Source organism: Salminus brasiliensis, chromosome 1 (assembly GCF_030463535.1).
Source record: "Salminus brasiliensis chromosome 1, fSalBra1.hap2, whole genome shotgun sequence".
NCBI classification, from domain to species: domain Eukaryota; kingdom Metazoa; phylum Chordata; class Actinopteri; order Characiformes; family Bryconidae; genus Salminus; species Salminus brasiliensis.
In genome coordinates, this window is record NC_132878.1 from 67963850 (window position 1) to 67981743 (window position 17894).

The following is a 17894-nucleotide window of genomic DNA, read 5'->3' on the forward strand; positions in this document are numbered from 1 at the left end:
TTGTACTGTTGTTAGCAGCTGGCTACCACACACACACTAGCAATTTATGTCCCTATTCATGCTTTCTTAAATATTACATAAAGTATTAATGTGTTACAATTTGTTTATCGTTAGCTAACTAGTAACTAGGATGGTTTGCCAAGCTAGGCACTGAATTATTAGCATTAGTCTCATTTCTCATTAATATGTTAGCTCATTGTCAGTGATGTTTGCCCTCCCACCCCATAAAAAAAAAACTTGTCACATGTTAACATTACATTTAACTAAGACGTAGCCTGAAACCAATAGATTTTGGCAGTAACCACAATACAGGTGAAATGTATCACAATTTACAGTAAGCAAGGAGATATATCGTGATTTTTCATCTAATTTTAGGAAAACTGTAGGAAAACTGTAGGAAAACTGTAGGAAAACTGTAAATAAAAAGTACAGCACTGCCATCTAGAGGCCGGAATTTAGAGCAACACAAAATGAACCACTGTCTGCCACCAATCTTTGCATCGAAACTACTAAGGGTTACTATTAGGGGCACAAATTCAAGGCATTGCTTATTTATTTATTTAATTTATTTTGTCTGAACAACATGTCCAAATGATGCTTTCTTTGGCTTGGTGACCCAAGTAGTCAGTGCAAATCTAGTACGCCCATTACTGATACACTCTACTACCCCACAAGAGGAGGAAGAAACAGAGCTAATAACATCATCTTTGAGTGCGTGTTGTTTCAGGATAAACACCGACCACCACTGATACCGACACATACTGATATGTGAAATATGTACTGTGATATGTACTGTGTATCATCATGCACTGCCCAGCCCTATGTACCTCCAGCTCACCCCACATAAGATCATGCCTTCCCTGTAGAATATGTGTATATGTGTAAATGTATCTGTACGTGTGTGATCATATGATTTGTAGTGCATGCCGCTTTTTTCTCCATGTGGAATCATTGATAGCTGAGGCACGCTATCATAGAAGAGAGAAAAATGCTTATATTTAGGACACACAAATATACGGCTCTGGGATGCTCGGACACTGCAGTGCTGAGTTTGGCGGGAGCTGCAGCACCAGGCTCAATGTGTAACTGATCAGATGTGGTCAGGATGGAGTGAGGAGTGACGGTGTAATTGAGCTTCAGCAGATAATCCAGCAGCTGAGCTTCAGACCAGCAGTCCACACCAGGTCGGTGAGTATGACCAGAACGGGCTCACAGCGAGCCCAAAACCCTGCACAGCAACCCCATCTGCCTCCTCCGTCCCTCATCACATCATTCCCATCTCCTAGGCACTCTCCTCTCATACACACACACACACACACACACATGCACACACACACAAACCCTTCACCAGTCACACACAGCACTGGTGTGCTCGGCGCACTCGGCTTCTACAGCCCCTGTGACGGATGCTCTGCTGTTAAGCGGCGGAGCAGAAAATCGCATCTCTCCACTTCCAGAGCTGAGCAGCGAGCAGCGGGCATGGCCATTGCTAGGCAACCTTCCTGCATCGCTCGCTCCGGCCGCTCCGTTCACGCCAGCCCGGAGATGAAGGGGCAGCGTGAGGCACAAGCTGCTCATACAGATGTTGCTGCTTCTTTTTCATTGCGCAATAAGACCACACGGTCCAGCCAAGCACGAACAGTTCCCACACCCCCACTGAACGTGACGGATACCTGTAACCTGAAGCCTGTCATCATATTCAATACAGAAACTAGCCAACTGCACATAGGCACACTTGTTTAACTGGAATTCCACATTTCTCCACATTACAGCCACATATGGACCACAGCTCACTTACTGCCACCACTGCTCACCACAGAATCATTTGTTTGTTTGTTTGTTTGTTGTTGTTGATTTTTTCAGCGAGAAGTACATGTTGCACCTTCTAAAGCAGAAAGACAAGAGAAGACAAGCCAGAAAGGCTTCAGAAAAAAAAAAAAACAGGCAGCCCAGCAGAGTCCATGTTCTTACCTGAGAATCCGTCTCTGTGTGGGAGTCATTGGAGCACACGCATGCTTCTTCACACCATGCCAGGGAAGCAGAGGACAGTCATGGGAGAGAGAGAGAGAGAGAGAGAGAGAGAGAGAGAGAGAGAGAGAGAGGAAAGAACAGGTGCACAAATGGGCCAGATCCAGTCAGATTTTGGGGGAAAAATGTCTCTTCCGTATTTCTCAGATTTCCTATTTTTCCCCCCTATTCCCCCCTCTCTCACTCTCTCTCTCTGGATGTGCGTGTGTCCCTGGAGCGGAGGAGTGGAGAGGAGAAGAGAGGGACGGGTTTAAGCTGTGCGTTTAGTCCTCCACTGCAGCAGAGAGGAGGACCGAGACGCTCTCTGCATGTTCCACAGGATCTCAGAGCGCAGCAAAACACGGAGCCGGACTCGGATCGGGACTCTGCAGCTTCCTCTCTCCTCCTCTTTCTTCTTTCACTTTCTCATTCACTCCTTCTGCCTCTCCTTCTCCACAGAGCTCCATTCACTTGCTCTTGATTCGCATCGGTCCCGTGTTGTCCTCGGCTCATTTATCAGTTTTCTCTCCCCATCAGGAGAATGTCACGACCAAACCAGACATCCAACAGGAGGGGGAGATGAAAAAAAAAAAAAAAAATCAATCAGGCTGAAAAAGGAATCCTCCTCTGAGGATGATGTCACTCTTACGGCAAAGAGAGTAAGAGAAGGTCTTTATCCACTCATGCGTTGTAGTCATCATCATCATCATGAGACATGAGACATGAGACAACAAGAAAAGGGACCCATTAATGTGTGTGTAAATAAGAATTCTGCCACCCCCAGACTGTACTTGCAATTCAACAGTGGTGCTCAGGCCCCAGTGTGCTAGAACAGCTTGTTCTAACCACGGATGTGGGCTTGGAAATGTATTCATTTCAGTCGTAACTCAAGAAGTGGGTTCTATAGAAGTCACACTTTTGCAAAATTATCAACTTTTAACTATTCTCACTTTTGAGTATGTTCTGGATCCTGAAGTATCACGTCTATCAGTACATCACCAGTATTATCACCTGTTATTAGAGGTCAGGCACCTTGTGTGGATGGGGATAGGGATCAGGGCTGATAGCAGCAGGGAAAACGGGATGGGATAATGGAGGGTAAAAACAGAATTATAGTTTAACAGATCCATCCTAAAACAGCGCACACTCGCACTGTGCTGTTGCTGTGTGTTTCTTCCTGGGGGGCAGTAGACTGTAAGAGTAGCTTGAGCATGATAATCGACTTCTAGAAGCTCATCTTAAGAGAAGAGCTTTAATTAAAGAGCTCATTTTAAAGAGAAGTAGATTTTAAAAGAAGAAATATCACATCAGCATCAGCCAATATTCAAGATTGTGTTATATTCAACAGATTTCAGTGCTATTGTGTTGTGTCTTGCTTTCCTGCCAAAAGAACAGCACTGTCCGTTAAAGTTTCAGAGAATTTACACTTAATTACACCCTAAATACACTATTAGAAACAGCCAACTTGTGTTCCACTCACTGGCCACTTTATTAGAAACCCCAGGCCTAACTTGTGATTCCACTCACTGGCCACTTTATTAGAAACACCTAACTTGCGCGTCCACTCACTGGCCACTTTATTAGAAACACCTACCTTGTGGATCCACTCACTGGCTGCTTTTTTAGAAACCCCTACCTTATGCTTCCACTCACTGGACACTTTATTGGAAACACCTAACTTATGCTTCCACTCAATGGACACTTTATTGGAAACACCTAACTTATGCTTCCACTCAATGGACACTTTATTGGAAACACCTAACTTGTGCATCTACTCACTGGCCACTTTATTAGAAACCCCTAACTTGTGCTTCCACTCACTGGTCACAAAGCTTGTGTCTGTAGCTCAGCAGGTGGTCAGCAGCAGCTGAAATGAGCTGTCTGATCCTCGGTGAAGCTGTGGCAGAGCTAGTTAAGCAAAGGCTATCTTAGTGAGTGGGCTACAGATCCAAAACCATGGAGACAAGAGATTTATCTTCAGCTGTCTGCGTAATGTGTCTGAGTAATTCTCATCTAAACGTTAATAAGTGGGGTTTCAGTCAGCCAGACTTGAATTTCTTATCCTGCTAACTGAGCTAATGCTAACCAGCTTCTCTCACCTGATTTAGAGCAGGTTAACATTTGCAGGTGTTGTCAGACTGATTCAGTCGATTTAATACTTATTGAAGAACAAATGTAAAATTACGCTTGTCCACTTAGTATTTCACCTTGTGAGCAAGCTGAACTTTGTATTTGATAATTTTACAGTTTAAAATAATGCAGGTTGAGGTGGTACAGAAGCTGCATAAATGTAGAACAGCCCCTGCCCCCCGGTAATACTGTATCCTACGGCAATTCTTTGAGACGGTATGACAGTATGACAAAAGCAGATACTGCCCAAGCCTACCTGCAACAATGAGAAATGGGAGGCAAGACTGGGAGGCAAAAAGGCTCAAAACTGAACACTAAACAGTTGTTCACTTAGCAGACGAATATCCGCCATGAACTTCCGGACAGTATTGTACACTACCTCATATCCGAGGCCATTAGCCATTTCAACACAGCCTCCTCCTATGGGTCTATGGGTAATTTATGACATTAATTCAAAGTAGAGCCCAACACAAGACCATTACTTTGTTTCTGCCCTTATTTGAATAAGGTGAGTCTTAATTACAGTAGGACGGGATTGGAGGCACCTATTGGCTAACCACAGGCCAGCTCAAGGCCAGGAGACAGCTTGACAAATAGCCCTTTCCCCAGAGGAATGCTGCACACTGTTCTGAGTCATAAATAAAGGGTGATACAACTTGAGATGTGTATAATTGCAAAAAGATCTGGGCTTTCTTCTCTTTAGCTGAGAGTAATTGGAGAGATATTAGGTTGACATAGTAAAAAAAGAAAAACATAAAAAAGTCCTAAAATGCAAAAATGCCATTTGTTATATCTGAACATGCACTTAAAAATGTCTGCAGGTTTTTTTTTTTGTTGCTTTACAGATGTATTCTCATCAAAGCTGAAGATATAGAATAAAAATGGTAAGTGCAAGGTAAACAAAAAAAAATATTTTTCAGTGCAAAATATTGCTTTTTTTATTGTATGTCCACTGCAGTGGGCTAAACAGCATGCAGAAGCACTTTAAAACTTTATATTTCCAGTGCAGTGGGAAAGCTCTGAATAATACATTTGATCCCAGAATTATGAATGAGAAAATCAGTCTGGTGGACACACCCAGGAACAGTTTGTTGATACAAAGAACATATAAATTGTAAGGTGCAGATCATTAAAAATGCTTTTATTAGACTGTTTGGCACGCTAGATTTCACCAAAGATCACAGATCACACTCTCAGACCACAAAATGTATTACACAGTGAAAATGCTACCATTAAACTGACACTAGAGCTCTTTGTGACATAGGCTATTCAGACATTTTAAGAGTGGTTACACTAAAAGTGGGGTTCCCTTTAGGGAGGAAGGGAACGTCACATTGCATAAGGAGGAGTGAACTGTGGTTTAGCACTTCATTCCTCAACCCCAGCTGAGGTGCCCTTGAACAAGATGCCTACCTGCTCCATAGGTGCAGAGGTAGCTGCTTACCACCCCAGGTGTGTGTGTGTTCACTGCCACAGAGGGGTTAAAGGAAGAGGTTCAATTCTGTAGTGCTGTAAATTGGCTATACTTCAATATAAGGTATTTAATTAACTCCAGTTACCTTAACTCACGCCCATCCATGCTCAGTGTGTGAGGAATATAAGTGGCCTCCTTTGGGGACCCTGTGGAATATAATGCAGCTTACGATGATGCATTTCCTGCATGCTGCACCTTCCATCCCAGCAATGTGCTGTCTTTAGTCTCCAAGTCTCATTCACATTCAACACCCATCATTCAGTCACTGTTAATTGCACGCAACATGTTAATTGCTCTGATGCTGTGAGGCTAGCGTGCTGGGCACATCTGAGGTGTGGAGAATAAAGTCTTATTACCCGAATCCTGGAGGGCCACAGGCCTCTCTCCCTTCTCTCCAGACCCTTTTAACTCATGAAGAGCTTCTTAATAAGCGTATGATTTAAGGCGGGCATTGCTAGAGAGGGAAAACACTGAACTCTGCAGTACTGCCACTCTCCAGTGTCTGATTTTAAGTCACGCTTGTCGAGAGCATTCTAGTTGCAGGTAGCAAAAGAGATGCTTGGAAAACTAGGGTAAAGGAGACTACACCTGGTCTCTGTGTTTTAATGTGGCACCATCTAGTGGTCAATCACAAACATTATTCTGTATAACAGTGAGCTAATGTTGTACACTGCACAAAATGAACGGTTGACTAAGTCGAGGTACCCAATTAGTTCTAATAAAGTCTGATCATTCCTGTTGCTAATTGCTTTCATGTGTGGTCCTTCTTTCAAGCCACAACACAGACAATAAAAACGGTTCCCCAATCTCCAATTCTGTCCCATATTAAGGACAGCAGGTGCAGCTGATTTTACATTTCAGAATCAAAGCAGTAGCAATTAACATGCGAGAGAGACAGATACAGAGCAATGATGAAAGATGAGAAATCAAGAAACTGATGAGTCAGTCTGGAAGAACTACAAAGGTAGGACACCCATGATAAGAAGATCTCTCGTGAGAAGCGATTCGGGACAGCAAACAGACACGAGCGAAGCAACATCTGCAATATCTCACTTTAACATTCGCACTGGGTGGATGCCATCCCAACACCCATCATCAAAAGTGCTGACAGTTGGTGATGACAAAGATTTCATTATTCTGGGAGTATCTGAATCGGACTGGCCTCAATGTGTGGATACTGAAGAACGGATTAGAATACATTCCCAGATGGAGTCCGTGACTCACACAACTACTGTAGCTGCACTGGTACTCTGAAAGCATGTCCACGCCAACCTCCCCCTGATACGATCAACCACAGTCTCCATAGAAACAGCAGCCACAAATGAACAAAAAAAAAATGCAACACTCTGACAACATACACCATGCACAGCTCATCCTGAAACCAAGCCTGCTCTCAGTCCCTGAACCAAGAAGGGATTAGTTTAAACAAATCCGTACATTGGTAGGTTCATTCCAAAGGTTAACACTCCTTATATTGAGGAATGAGGAAAACATGCATTACTGTGCATTAATATCTAGATAATTAGTTCATTCAGCTAATTTAGTGTGAACTCACTGCACAAACATGATCGATAATCTCCCTAGCAGCTGAACATTTCCTACAGGAGGTCACCATGTTCACAATGCCAGGCGTAGGCTAGAAGGGTATAAAAGCCCCCCCAGCCTTTGGGTTCAGAAGCAGTGGACATGTGTTCTCTGGAGTGATGGAGCTCCATCCAATCCCTTTGAGATCAGCTGTAGTGGCAGAACTATTCATCCAGTATCAGTATCTGATAGCATTTATGCTCTTATGTGGCTGAAACCATTTAGATCCTCACAGCAATGTTCCAACATCTAACCATCTAGTGCAAAGTCTTCCCAAAAGAGTTCAGACTGTTACTGTAGCAAAAAGGGACACACTGCCTGTTTATACCCTTGATTTCAGAAGACACTCAGAATGAGTTGGTGCATACAAATTTTTGCAACTCTGGCTGTGATGAAGAAGCATAAAATGGACCAAGAAGAGAGTGTCTTAATAAAACTCTTGAACAAACACACACACACACACACACACACACACACACACACACACACACACACACACACACACACACACACACACCCCATGCACTTGAGGACTGGGTGCCAAAAGTTCAGTAGGTTCAAAGCCCCCCCTCCACCCCTGTTTTTTGTCCTCCTTCATTCCTCTTACCTGAGTCAAGCTTCCTGTCAAGGAAAAGGCAGCAATGTGTCCGCAGTATCCATGGTAACACCTGTGGGAAATGGAAAAACAATTATGGAAACAATACAGTGAAGTGGATTCATTAATAATAGAAGATAGTTTGGCTTGGCAGAGGAGCAGAGACACAACTCAGCACTTAACAAACCCTTCAGCATGAAGGGATGAACAGGATGGAATCTTTACAGAGCCAGATATAAGCCATGGAAGTCACACGGCTACCTGAGATAAGCTTCATATTACTATCAAGGCTTCTTAAGATAATGTGACAACACTGCAGACATGCTACTAAAATCAATAAGACATTAATGGACAACATGTAACAGATATGATCTCTTATGACTGCTTCAGCTGTCTCTCTCACTTGAATCTGAAGGTCAGCAAGACCAGCTGAACTGGGTTGAATCCTGACTCATCACATCAATTCACACTGAAATCTCCATCTGCTCTGGCTCAGTCTGTCAAAGCAGCACTACCACAACTGCATCCACGCACATCACCCGCGCAAATGAATCCCAGGAGCAGCCTACCTTCTTCAGTGCTGACATTCTTATACCATCCTCATCTTCACATAATCTTCATCAGTGGCGATGAAGAGCCTTTACACAACCCCAGCGTTGGGGAGAAGGAGCTGAGACGTCACATGTTTCTGTCTGGTAGGGCATAAATAAAGGGATGGGTCAAATAAAAGAATCAGCTGGCATTAAGGTAAATGCTGCACCGTGTGCTGGTGCAGTCAGTCAGAGATTTGTTTTGCCCACCTGTATTCAGACAGGCCCCGCCCCCATGTACTAAGAAGACTGGCTAGTAGTTCCTAGTTAAAAGGATTCCAACAATAAGTAGGCAGGACTGTCAGAATACGGGTGGGGAAAGAAGCAAGCCTTGCAGCTCAGTGCTACAGGCTGTGTGTTTGGTGCCCCCATATGGCAGGTTTGTATTCAAACAATCCTAATCCTCAGGAAACACCTCAGACTTCTACTAAAGTAAAACAATAAAATATATAGAGTGAGCAATAACCATCTGAATGAAGGTTCCTAGGGGATCTTTGGGCTACTATATTTGGATACCCAACTACACTGTTCTTCAATTTGAAACTGTGAAGAATCCTCTTACAGTGATTTGAGGAACCTTCAAGAAGAAAAGGTTCCTTAAAGATTCCTTAAAGCACCTTAAGAGGTTTCTCCACAGTGACAAATTGACAAACCTCCAAAAGGTCCTCAAGGATCTCATACTTTTATCATTGTATGATGAGCTTCTTGAATTTAGCTCACTGAAATAAACCTGTAGGTTCTACTAATAATCTTTTCTTGTAAGATTCCTTACAGCACCTTAAGAGGTTCACCCAGTTTCAAATTAAACATCCTCCAAACGTTCCTCAATGATCTTGTCCTTTTAACAGTGAAAACACAAATAGTTCAATCTATTTCTAGTTCAATTGATTTATGTTTATTTATTATGATTTTGGTGAAAAGTGCTGTCAATAATTTGGTTCAGGACTGTAGTCAACCATTAACCAATAACATTAGCGATTAACAATAACTTTAATGATTTATTCTTTGAATAAAACTGTTACATTAACACATGCTACATCACCACAGAAAACTGCTCTTTATCTGCATTCAACAGACAATGTTATTAGTGTTGGCAATTCTTTGCCCTTACCAGCATGCCAGTGGACACTGTATGTCTGGATTGGCCTGATCATGACCTTACAGTTCAACAGGTAATGAGTTTCTTCGAGTCTGATGTCTTTACAGCCAAACTGGCCATTGAGTAAGGTTTCACACTTTTTTTTAACCCATACACAGTAGCACAATATAAACAGCATTACTTGCTGACAGGCTAAACTGTAATTTGTTATATAAGAGTTGGTATGTTTTGCTCATGGGTTCCCCCTACAGTTGTGGAGTTCAATTCACTTTACACCACTGCTGTAAATACAAATTCCAGTGTAAAACCTAGGTTGCAAGCTAGCCAACATATCTATACTCAATGGATCTTCATTGTGTTTGTGTGACGGCCGCTGCTATAGAAAATTAAACACATAAAGAGTAACATGTTTTACTTGTGATATGTTGCTCTTCGTTTGCCCCATTTTCTAGCTTTCTACTTTTGCTTTTTAGAAAGCAATTTATTTACATTAACCTGCATTACGTTAACACCTTTAAGCTTTTAACCTTCAGCTGAAGAGTCACTATTGTGAATATAAATGTTTTTTTTTTCTGTAGACAATGACAAAATGTATCTGCATACAGTTATTCTGCTGATAATTATAACAGAATATCAGTATCTGAATCAGAATCTCTTTATTTCACCACGACATGTAAAAAAAGCAAACAAACTAAGAGATAAAAAGAGACTAAGATATAAAAATACACTAAACAATCAAAAGAATAAGAATAATAAACGTATAACTTCAATTATATAAACATATAACTTCAAGGAAATGTTTTGAGGATGTAATAGAATAGAATATATTCTATTACATCCTCAAAACATTTCCTTCACCTTGAAAAAAACAAGATTCATATTTTAACAGAGGATCCACTGATAATTGACCACAAACAATTCCATAGGACATTTAATTACCACAGAGACCATGTTTGAGCACTCCAATCATTTTCCCATTCAGATAGAATGAAAGCCGAGAGAAATCCTCACACTTCTGATCAGGCAGAGATGTTGTTCTAGCTTTTCACACAGTACAGCACAGTATGTTCTGACACAGTGTAATGAAACAGAATAAACCTATTAAGGTAAACCCTCTTGTTCTCAAAAATCTCCACCCTGGAGAGCAATTAAAACACAGGCTTCATGTGGACGGAAAGCCTTAACCATATTGTCATACCCAAGCTGGCATCATGGAGCTTCTATGAGCTTCTATTATCACAGTTGAGGTGCACTGCTGGGTCTATCTGACCGGGCTGCTGGAGAGGAGGCTCTTTTTCTGCACTCTGTCTCATTTAGACAGGTTGATGATGCAATTTCAAAATATTTTCTGCAGAGGACCCTTTCAGAAAGCACTGGAAACAAAAAGGAACTTTTCAGATTTCAGTCCCTATTACATAGATCTGTCTTTTCAGGCATATCTTTGTTTCTAAGTGTTTTTCACATTCTGCGTGATGAAAGATTTTCACAAACATAGAAGCTTTTTTATTTTTTTTATAAATCTCTTCATTTTCAGAGACATGTCTTTGTCTTCCACTATGGCTTACCTGACTGCTAATGGATGTCTCACACTAGGGGTCTTGGAGGATCACAGCACTGCAGGGTTTAGCATTTACCTGCTGTAACACACCTAATTTAACTTGTGAAGGACTAGGTAATGAACAGGGCAGCAGCGTAGCCCTCCGGGACTGCAGAGTGACACCCCTGTTTGAGTGGGTTTCAGTGTTTGTAGAACCCATTAAAGCACCTGTCTGTTCCACTAAAGCTCCTTCTAGCACGCTGGTCAGAATGTGCTGCAATCAGCAAGCTGCTAATGCAATTCCGACCTGGGTAGCAGTCCAGTGCACCTTGATATAGAAGCATTTATCTGAGTTTCCTTTATTAACTTTACTACTTTTTTAACTGTATTACTAAAGCATGTAAAAGTCAGTCAGTTTGAGAAGGCCTTGTGCCGTGCCATTATTTGGCAGGTTATTATGGCTTAAGCATGCTTTTGCAGTTGAGAGCTCTGCAGAGATGACATATGGCACTCTCAGCAACTGGGTAAAAGAGCTCTATATAAAAAAAACTGACCTGGAAAGTACCATAGGTGGTCCAAGATTAGAATGTCAAACAGATGCTGTGCTGTAATCAATATTCCCTACTGCGGAGAACTATGCAGAGCAAACACTATTATTGAGAACAAAAAGAACGTCTCCTACATAACTGATGTTATTCCCTACTTTGTCCTCTAATCGCTATACCATACTTTGGAGCACGATATAAAACTAATATAGGGAATTAAAATGTCCCCTAATCATTATAGCCTACTTTGGAGCACTATATAGAACACTAATATAGCGATTTAAAATGTCCCCTAATCACTATGCACTACATTGGAGCACTATATAGCACTAATATAGGGGATTAAAGTCCCCCCTAATCAATATAGGTCAGGTCAGGTCAAGTCGAATTTATTTGTATAGCGCTTTTTACAACTGTTGTCGTCACAAAGCAGCTTTACATAATTAGTAATTAGTGAAAGACAGAGACAAAAAAGAAATTACATAAGAAGACATGAAGGATCCAAGACCCCCAGTAAGCAAGCCAATGGGGAACACTAATATAGGGAATTAAAATCTCCCCTAATCACTATGCACTACATTGGAGCACCATATAGAACACCAGTATAGGTAATTAAAATGTCCCCTAATCCCTATACCCTACTTTGGAGCACTTTACAGAACACCAGTACAGGGACTTAAAATGTCCCCTAATCACTATACACAACTTTGGCCCACTACATTGGAGCACTACTTTGGCCCACTATATAGAACACCAGTACAATGAATTGAAATGTCCCCTAATCACTATACACTACTTTGGCCCACTACATTTGGGCACTACTTTGGTCCACTATATAGAACACCAGTACAGGGACTTAAAATGCCCCCTAATCACTATACACTACTTTGGCCCACTACATTGGAGCACTACTTTGGCCCACTATATAGAACACCAGTACAGGGAATTAAAATGTCCTCTAATCAGTATACACTACTTTGGAGCACCATATTGGAGCTCCACTTTAGAGCATTATATAGAACACTAATATAGGGAATTCAAATGCCCCCTAATCACTATACACTACTTTGGAGCACTATATAAAACTAATATAAGTAATTCAAATGTCCCCATACCCTACTGACTAGAATCACAAATCATTACAGTGAAAATCATAAGCACTATCTTGAACAGAAATTAGCCTGAATTATTATTCCATATACTATATAAGAACACATTACAGAACGAGGCATGGTTTAAGACACTATTATACAGACTTCACTCTGTGACAATAGTGATCAGTACATTGTGAGTATTTCATGTCTGCTAGGATTCATTGTTTGTAAACTACTGCAGTGCACTGTGGGATTCTACAAGTGTGCTGGATGTTCTCCACTAGATTTACAGACCACCACGAAGTGACATGCTTCTAAAAAAGCCATATACAGTGAACAGGGCATAGTCGTGGACACGTCTAAAGCCGAAATGAGACAGAGTACCACAGCAGGACACCACAGGGGGGCAGCCCCAAGCTTTTCTCCTCAGCAGGAAAGATAAGGGTGAGAGTTTCTTCTGGCCTGGAGAGGCGGGAGATAGAAATGAGCAAAAGTTCTCTGCCACAAATGATAACAATGTTGGTGCCATTCTTTGAACCTTATCAGCACATGCAACACACCCTTGCAGTTATTTACACACACATCTGCTGACAGGCATCATCTCTTCTTTATCCTCTGTATGATGAATAACATTAAACTGCACCGCCAAAGGTGTCCGCACAGTAACAAACACGAGCCGTTCATTTTTATTTTACTGCACACTGTCAGTCATTGTTCCTAAGATATTGCTTCACTTAAGATGTATGTATGTGTGGTTTTATGTATTAAATTTGTCATTCATTTTTACAGGTCTTACAATTAAAACTGGCTGATTTGTTACTGTGCCTTCAACACTGAAATGCAGTTTGGGATAGTAACAGACTTTGCCTTTCAGTAGAGACTGTATATAAGTGAGCTCTGCTCTGATTGGCTGCTCTGTGCAATGCATTATTTAAAAAGTTGACTGATGGGTGGGGCTAAACTGTTGTAGGCTGAATTAGAAGACATGTGTAATGATATGTAAATGTGTTTGATTAGTTCAAAATATATATAGTACATTTTAGTTCCCATGTGGTCGCTGACAATGCGAAAACCTTGTATGTCCATTTTGGTTGTTTTCTATGTTTGAACATAATTTGAATCAAGAAGATGTTCTTCATATTGTATGGAACTTTGATCTCATGATATCTTCTCCTGTAAAGTTGACATTTTGGAAACATGAGATTTGTACCTGACAGCAACAGTATATGTATTTTAATGACTGAGAAGTAAATAAAAAGTTTCACAGTTTTACAATATTTATATACTCAAAATATTTTAATTAAGAAATGTGAGAAAATTCAGTTTTTCATGATAGAGGTCCTTTATATTTACATTTTTTCATCATTCTTTGCAAAAACTACAGCTTCTATTAGGTTTTCTACTGCATATCTACTGATATTTTTAAATCTACTGCATTTTTTGACATTTGCTATTTAATAAGATTGCTCACTATAGCCCAAACTTCACTGTATGAAGCCTTGGAGCACAGGGAGGGTTATTAGTCTCCCAAACTAGCATAGTGTTTAAAGGCGGCAGCAGCAATTATTTAAGGCCTCAGTCACTTCATACAGGTCTCTATGTACTTCACACTTTCTAGCAAGACAGATGATTTATGTTGATTGTTTATTATTCCTATCAGGAATCGTTACGGATAGCCAATCAGCTTCTACCACTGAAACAACAGCAGCTTTCAGAACATGGTGCAATTTATCATACTGTCTATCAGTAAACTCAGAGCGAGCCCCAAAGAGAAGAGTTCTGATTGGAGGTTTAGACACACTCCTTCACTTGTATTTATGATGTTTAGAAATCCTAGCCTGAAGAGACAAAAAAAAACTTCCTGTTGGGCAAAAAAAGAAGCCAGAAGATAAACACAGGCTGGTGATTATGATCTGAGAGGGCACCACTGTCTGCTGAACTGCTCTGTCAGGTCTACAAGGAACTTAGCACTCTATACCAAAATAATATGCACTGATAAATGTGGAAAATTAGCCAGTCTTCATCATTAATAAGCCGCTTCAGCTTCAGTAATAGCCTTCAGTGTGTTATATGGAAAATCTTTTTTGTGAAAATGATAATGTTTCCAAAAATGTATTCCGCATGTAATGGTTCATTTTCCCACAGTGTCATGTATACTATAACATTGCACAGTCAGGTAATAAGGTGTTCAACATAGTATTTATACCTGAAATGCTGTAAAGCAATTTGAATGATTTTATATGTTAAATTTGACAAACAAAACATTATCAGTTCACTGTCCATATGCAGAACGATCTCGATCACGTACACTTGATCGTATCAACCCCACGTACACTTGTACAGTCATGTGAAAAAGTTGGGACACCCCATGCAAATCTTTGTTTTTTTTAAATATATTTTAACATTTGGACATTCATTTAAAACTATTTTAAGAGATGGAGAGGTAATATTACTAATCATATAAAGCTGTAGAAATGTATTCAATGTATTTTAATATCTTTACAATTACTTTACAATTAAAATCTTTACAATTAAAAAATGTAATTAATAGAAAGGCTAATTTTCTAGGAAAAAGTGCCCTTATACCACCATGCCATAATAGCTGGTATAATCATAATAATGACTATATATGACTCTCTCTCTCTCTCTCTCTCTCTCTATATATATATATATATATATATATATAGCAAAAGGCCAGAAACCATGCCAAATACACCATGTAACAGGGGTTGTTATACTGTAAAAAAACACAATATGCAACTTTGTGTGCATCTATATTACAGGCTCAGATGTCAATGCAGCTGCCAATTAATAATTGTACTCTTGGGTTTTATATCTGACAATCTGGGCCTCGCTGAGCTGTGATGTGATGTGGACATTTGCCAGACTTCACAGCTCGATAAAATGCCCAAGGCATTCCTTCACTTCACCCCAACCTCTTAAAATCTGTTTGCTATTACTGGACACCAAAAGGAGTCTGTTATCATCAGTAAAAAATGTTGGGCATTGGTCAAACACACGTAGCCTCAAGCAGAGTGCGAGTTATGCAAAGACATTTTAAGACTCATTAAGCTTTTACTCCACAATAGAAAGAAAACTGACTTTTTCCTGTAGTTAGCGATCAGCCTAGCTAGTTGTGGTCAGCCAGGTCTTAGAAAGCATATATAGAATATAAAAAGCAGCATAGCTTCCAGCAAGACTGTGAACTTTAAATCTTATTTACATTTCTTTATTGTTAAATTTGTCTTCTTAAGTAATTAATTAATGTATTTATTGTTGTTTTTTTTACTGACCCCTGGCATATAAGTATGTAGAACTGCGAAGAACTGCGAAGATGTGATCCAAAGATGTGATCCAAAATGTCATCCCCATTCATTTTCAACAGGTACTAGTGGAAACAAATGTATTGTAAGGTATTGTGGGATATTAGGGGGTGGCGTGAACATGACTTGCCCCACGCTGACCAATCGGGCAAAAGTAACATTCTGCTGTCCTACACATTTCCATCTGCACAACATGTACAAAAAGCTTATAACGGCTGTGTCTACGTTCCCCATTCTATATGATTCTACATTGCTAGAATCAGAGTCTAAAGTAAAAGAATCACAGCATGGAGGAAAGTTTCTGACAGTGCATGGTGTAGCTAATTTACAGTGTTTAATCTTCATACACATACATCTACACAGTACAGTCAAAAACAAAATCTGAAATATTTTAACTTTCATACTTCATAGAAATATTTAATCCAAAAAGCCCTTTATGACCCCTTTTTAACTTTTCTGTCAGGAAAAAATAATCTCAACCCTAGCTATACAGCTGTATGGATTCCCATACCAGTCCTTACTTTTGTTGTGTGTGATTTTGTCATTATTTGACAATGAAACACTAGAAAAAGTCAGAAGTGCAGACTTGAATGTGCTGAGACAGATTGTAAATTGAATGTCCATGTAATTGATTAGCTAATGAATTATATAAGATGATAATTGAGAAAGTATGAAACAATATCACACGACTTCTAAGGGTTGCAAAAAGCTTCTGGTTAAAGTGCCTTTAAAGTTTCAATGGCTGTGTTGGATAATACAATCATGAGCAGGTGTTGAGTTAGAACCTTACATAATCAGTAAAACGAACACCCCATCACTTCTCTCTACTTCCACTTCCAGTTCTGATGTATTCATGCCATTTACCCACACACACATACACACACACATAGACACACTCTTTGCGTGAGAAGTCATGCCTCCCTTTTTTTTCTCTGGGGTTTAAAGCTTTTTCGTTTTTTTTCTTCACTGACATGACTGTAATTAATCTTTGTCTTCCTTACACACAAAGCCCACTCCCCATGTTCCTCTTACCAGGATGTTATTTTCCCCATTTTTTCCCCTGCCTGCTTTCCGATTTCTCTGGGAAATGCAAGTCGTCAGAGTTTCTGCATAGATGGGCTGATAATGATTCAGTTTCATAAGTGATCGGAGGAAGGGTGGGCTGGAGGGCTTCAAAGTGTGCTTTAATGAAACCCACATGATCTGCTGTTAAAGGCCTGTTACATACATTGCTCTTCAGAAGTACTGGGACAGTGGGCTTAAGAAAAAAGTAGTTTTGACTGTGCACTCTAGGAATGAAAGTAAAAGATGATAGCGTTTTTCCATAATGTCTGCTGTTGAAGTCTTTGTAGAATGAAACATTGCATTGCACACAGTAACCACATGTAACAGGTGACCTTTAACCTTAGAAACATTTTATTTTATATCCATTTTCAGGTTTTTGCTTCTTTATTGATGCAGAGAAATTGCCTTACCTGCCTTATTTAGTGTGAAAATACAGTAATAAACTGTGTGTCATGTTGAAGGAGAGGATTGTGCTGCAGCAGCGTATTACTCGTCTCTTTAGTAGAGGTTTGTTGTTTCCAGGTCTGTTCATAAAAAACAGAACTAGTCTAATTTCTGCACGTCTTTTTATCCTGTGACCTTCCCTTGTCGTTTGTGATGCTGATGATGATCTGTATTACTAGCTACAACTTACCCCATTCGCTACATTCAGTAGACAGTCATTTACATTCAACTTAGTTAGTTTAGCTGGATATTAAAAGATCTTCAGTTGAATGTTAGTTGAATGTCAGGTGAGCATCTATGAGGCATCTGCAATAGTCCATTCAGGTAAAGTGATACCAAAGCTTCAGCAGATGAGATAGGAGAGATTCTGCATGCGACAAGTGTTGCTCGGGTTCTTCACCAGGCAA

General features: G+C 40.2%; 2 protein-coding genes across 8 annotated transcripts in view; one reads left to right on the top strand and one right to left on the bottom strand.

The window, feature by feature from the left end:
• The window catches only part of LOC140562259 (disks large-associated protein 2-like), a 140704-nt gene extending 132128 nt beyond the window's left edge, over positions 1-8576 (bottom strand). For 4 of the 7 annotated variants that reach the window (XM_072687757.1, XM_072687765.1, XM_072687817.1 and 1 more), the window contains exons 1-2: positions 8360-8576; positions 7803-7863 (exon numbers count right to left, since the gene is read on the bottom strand). In XM_072687757.1, coding sequence (XP_072543858.1) covers positions 7803-7863; positions 8360-8377 — 79 coding nt within the window. In that variant the 5' untranslated portion in view covers positions 8378-8576. Of the gene's footprint in view, positions 1-1971; positions 2557-7802; positions 7864-8193; positions 8198-8359 lie in introns of those variants that run through there. The other 3 variants (XM_072687811.1, XM_072687782.1, XM_072687774.1) reach the window with 3 other exon arrangements.
• Positions 1-17894, top strand: part of LOC140562296 (cation channel sperm-associated protein 2-like) — a 47120-nt gene that overhangs the window by 908 nt on the left and 28318 nt on the right. The window lies entirely within an intron of this gene.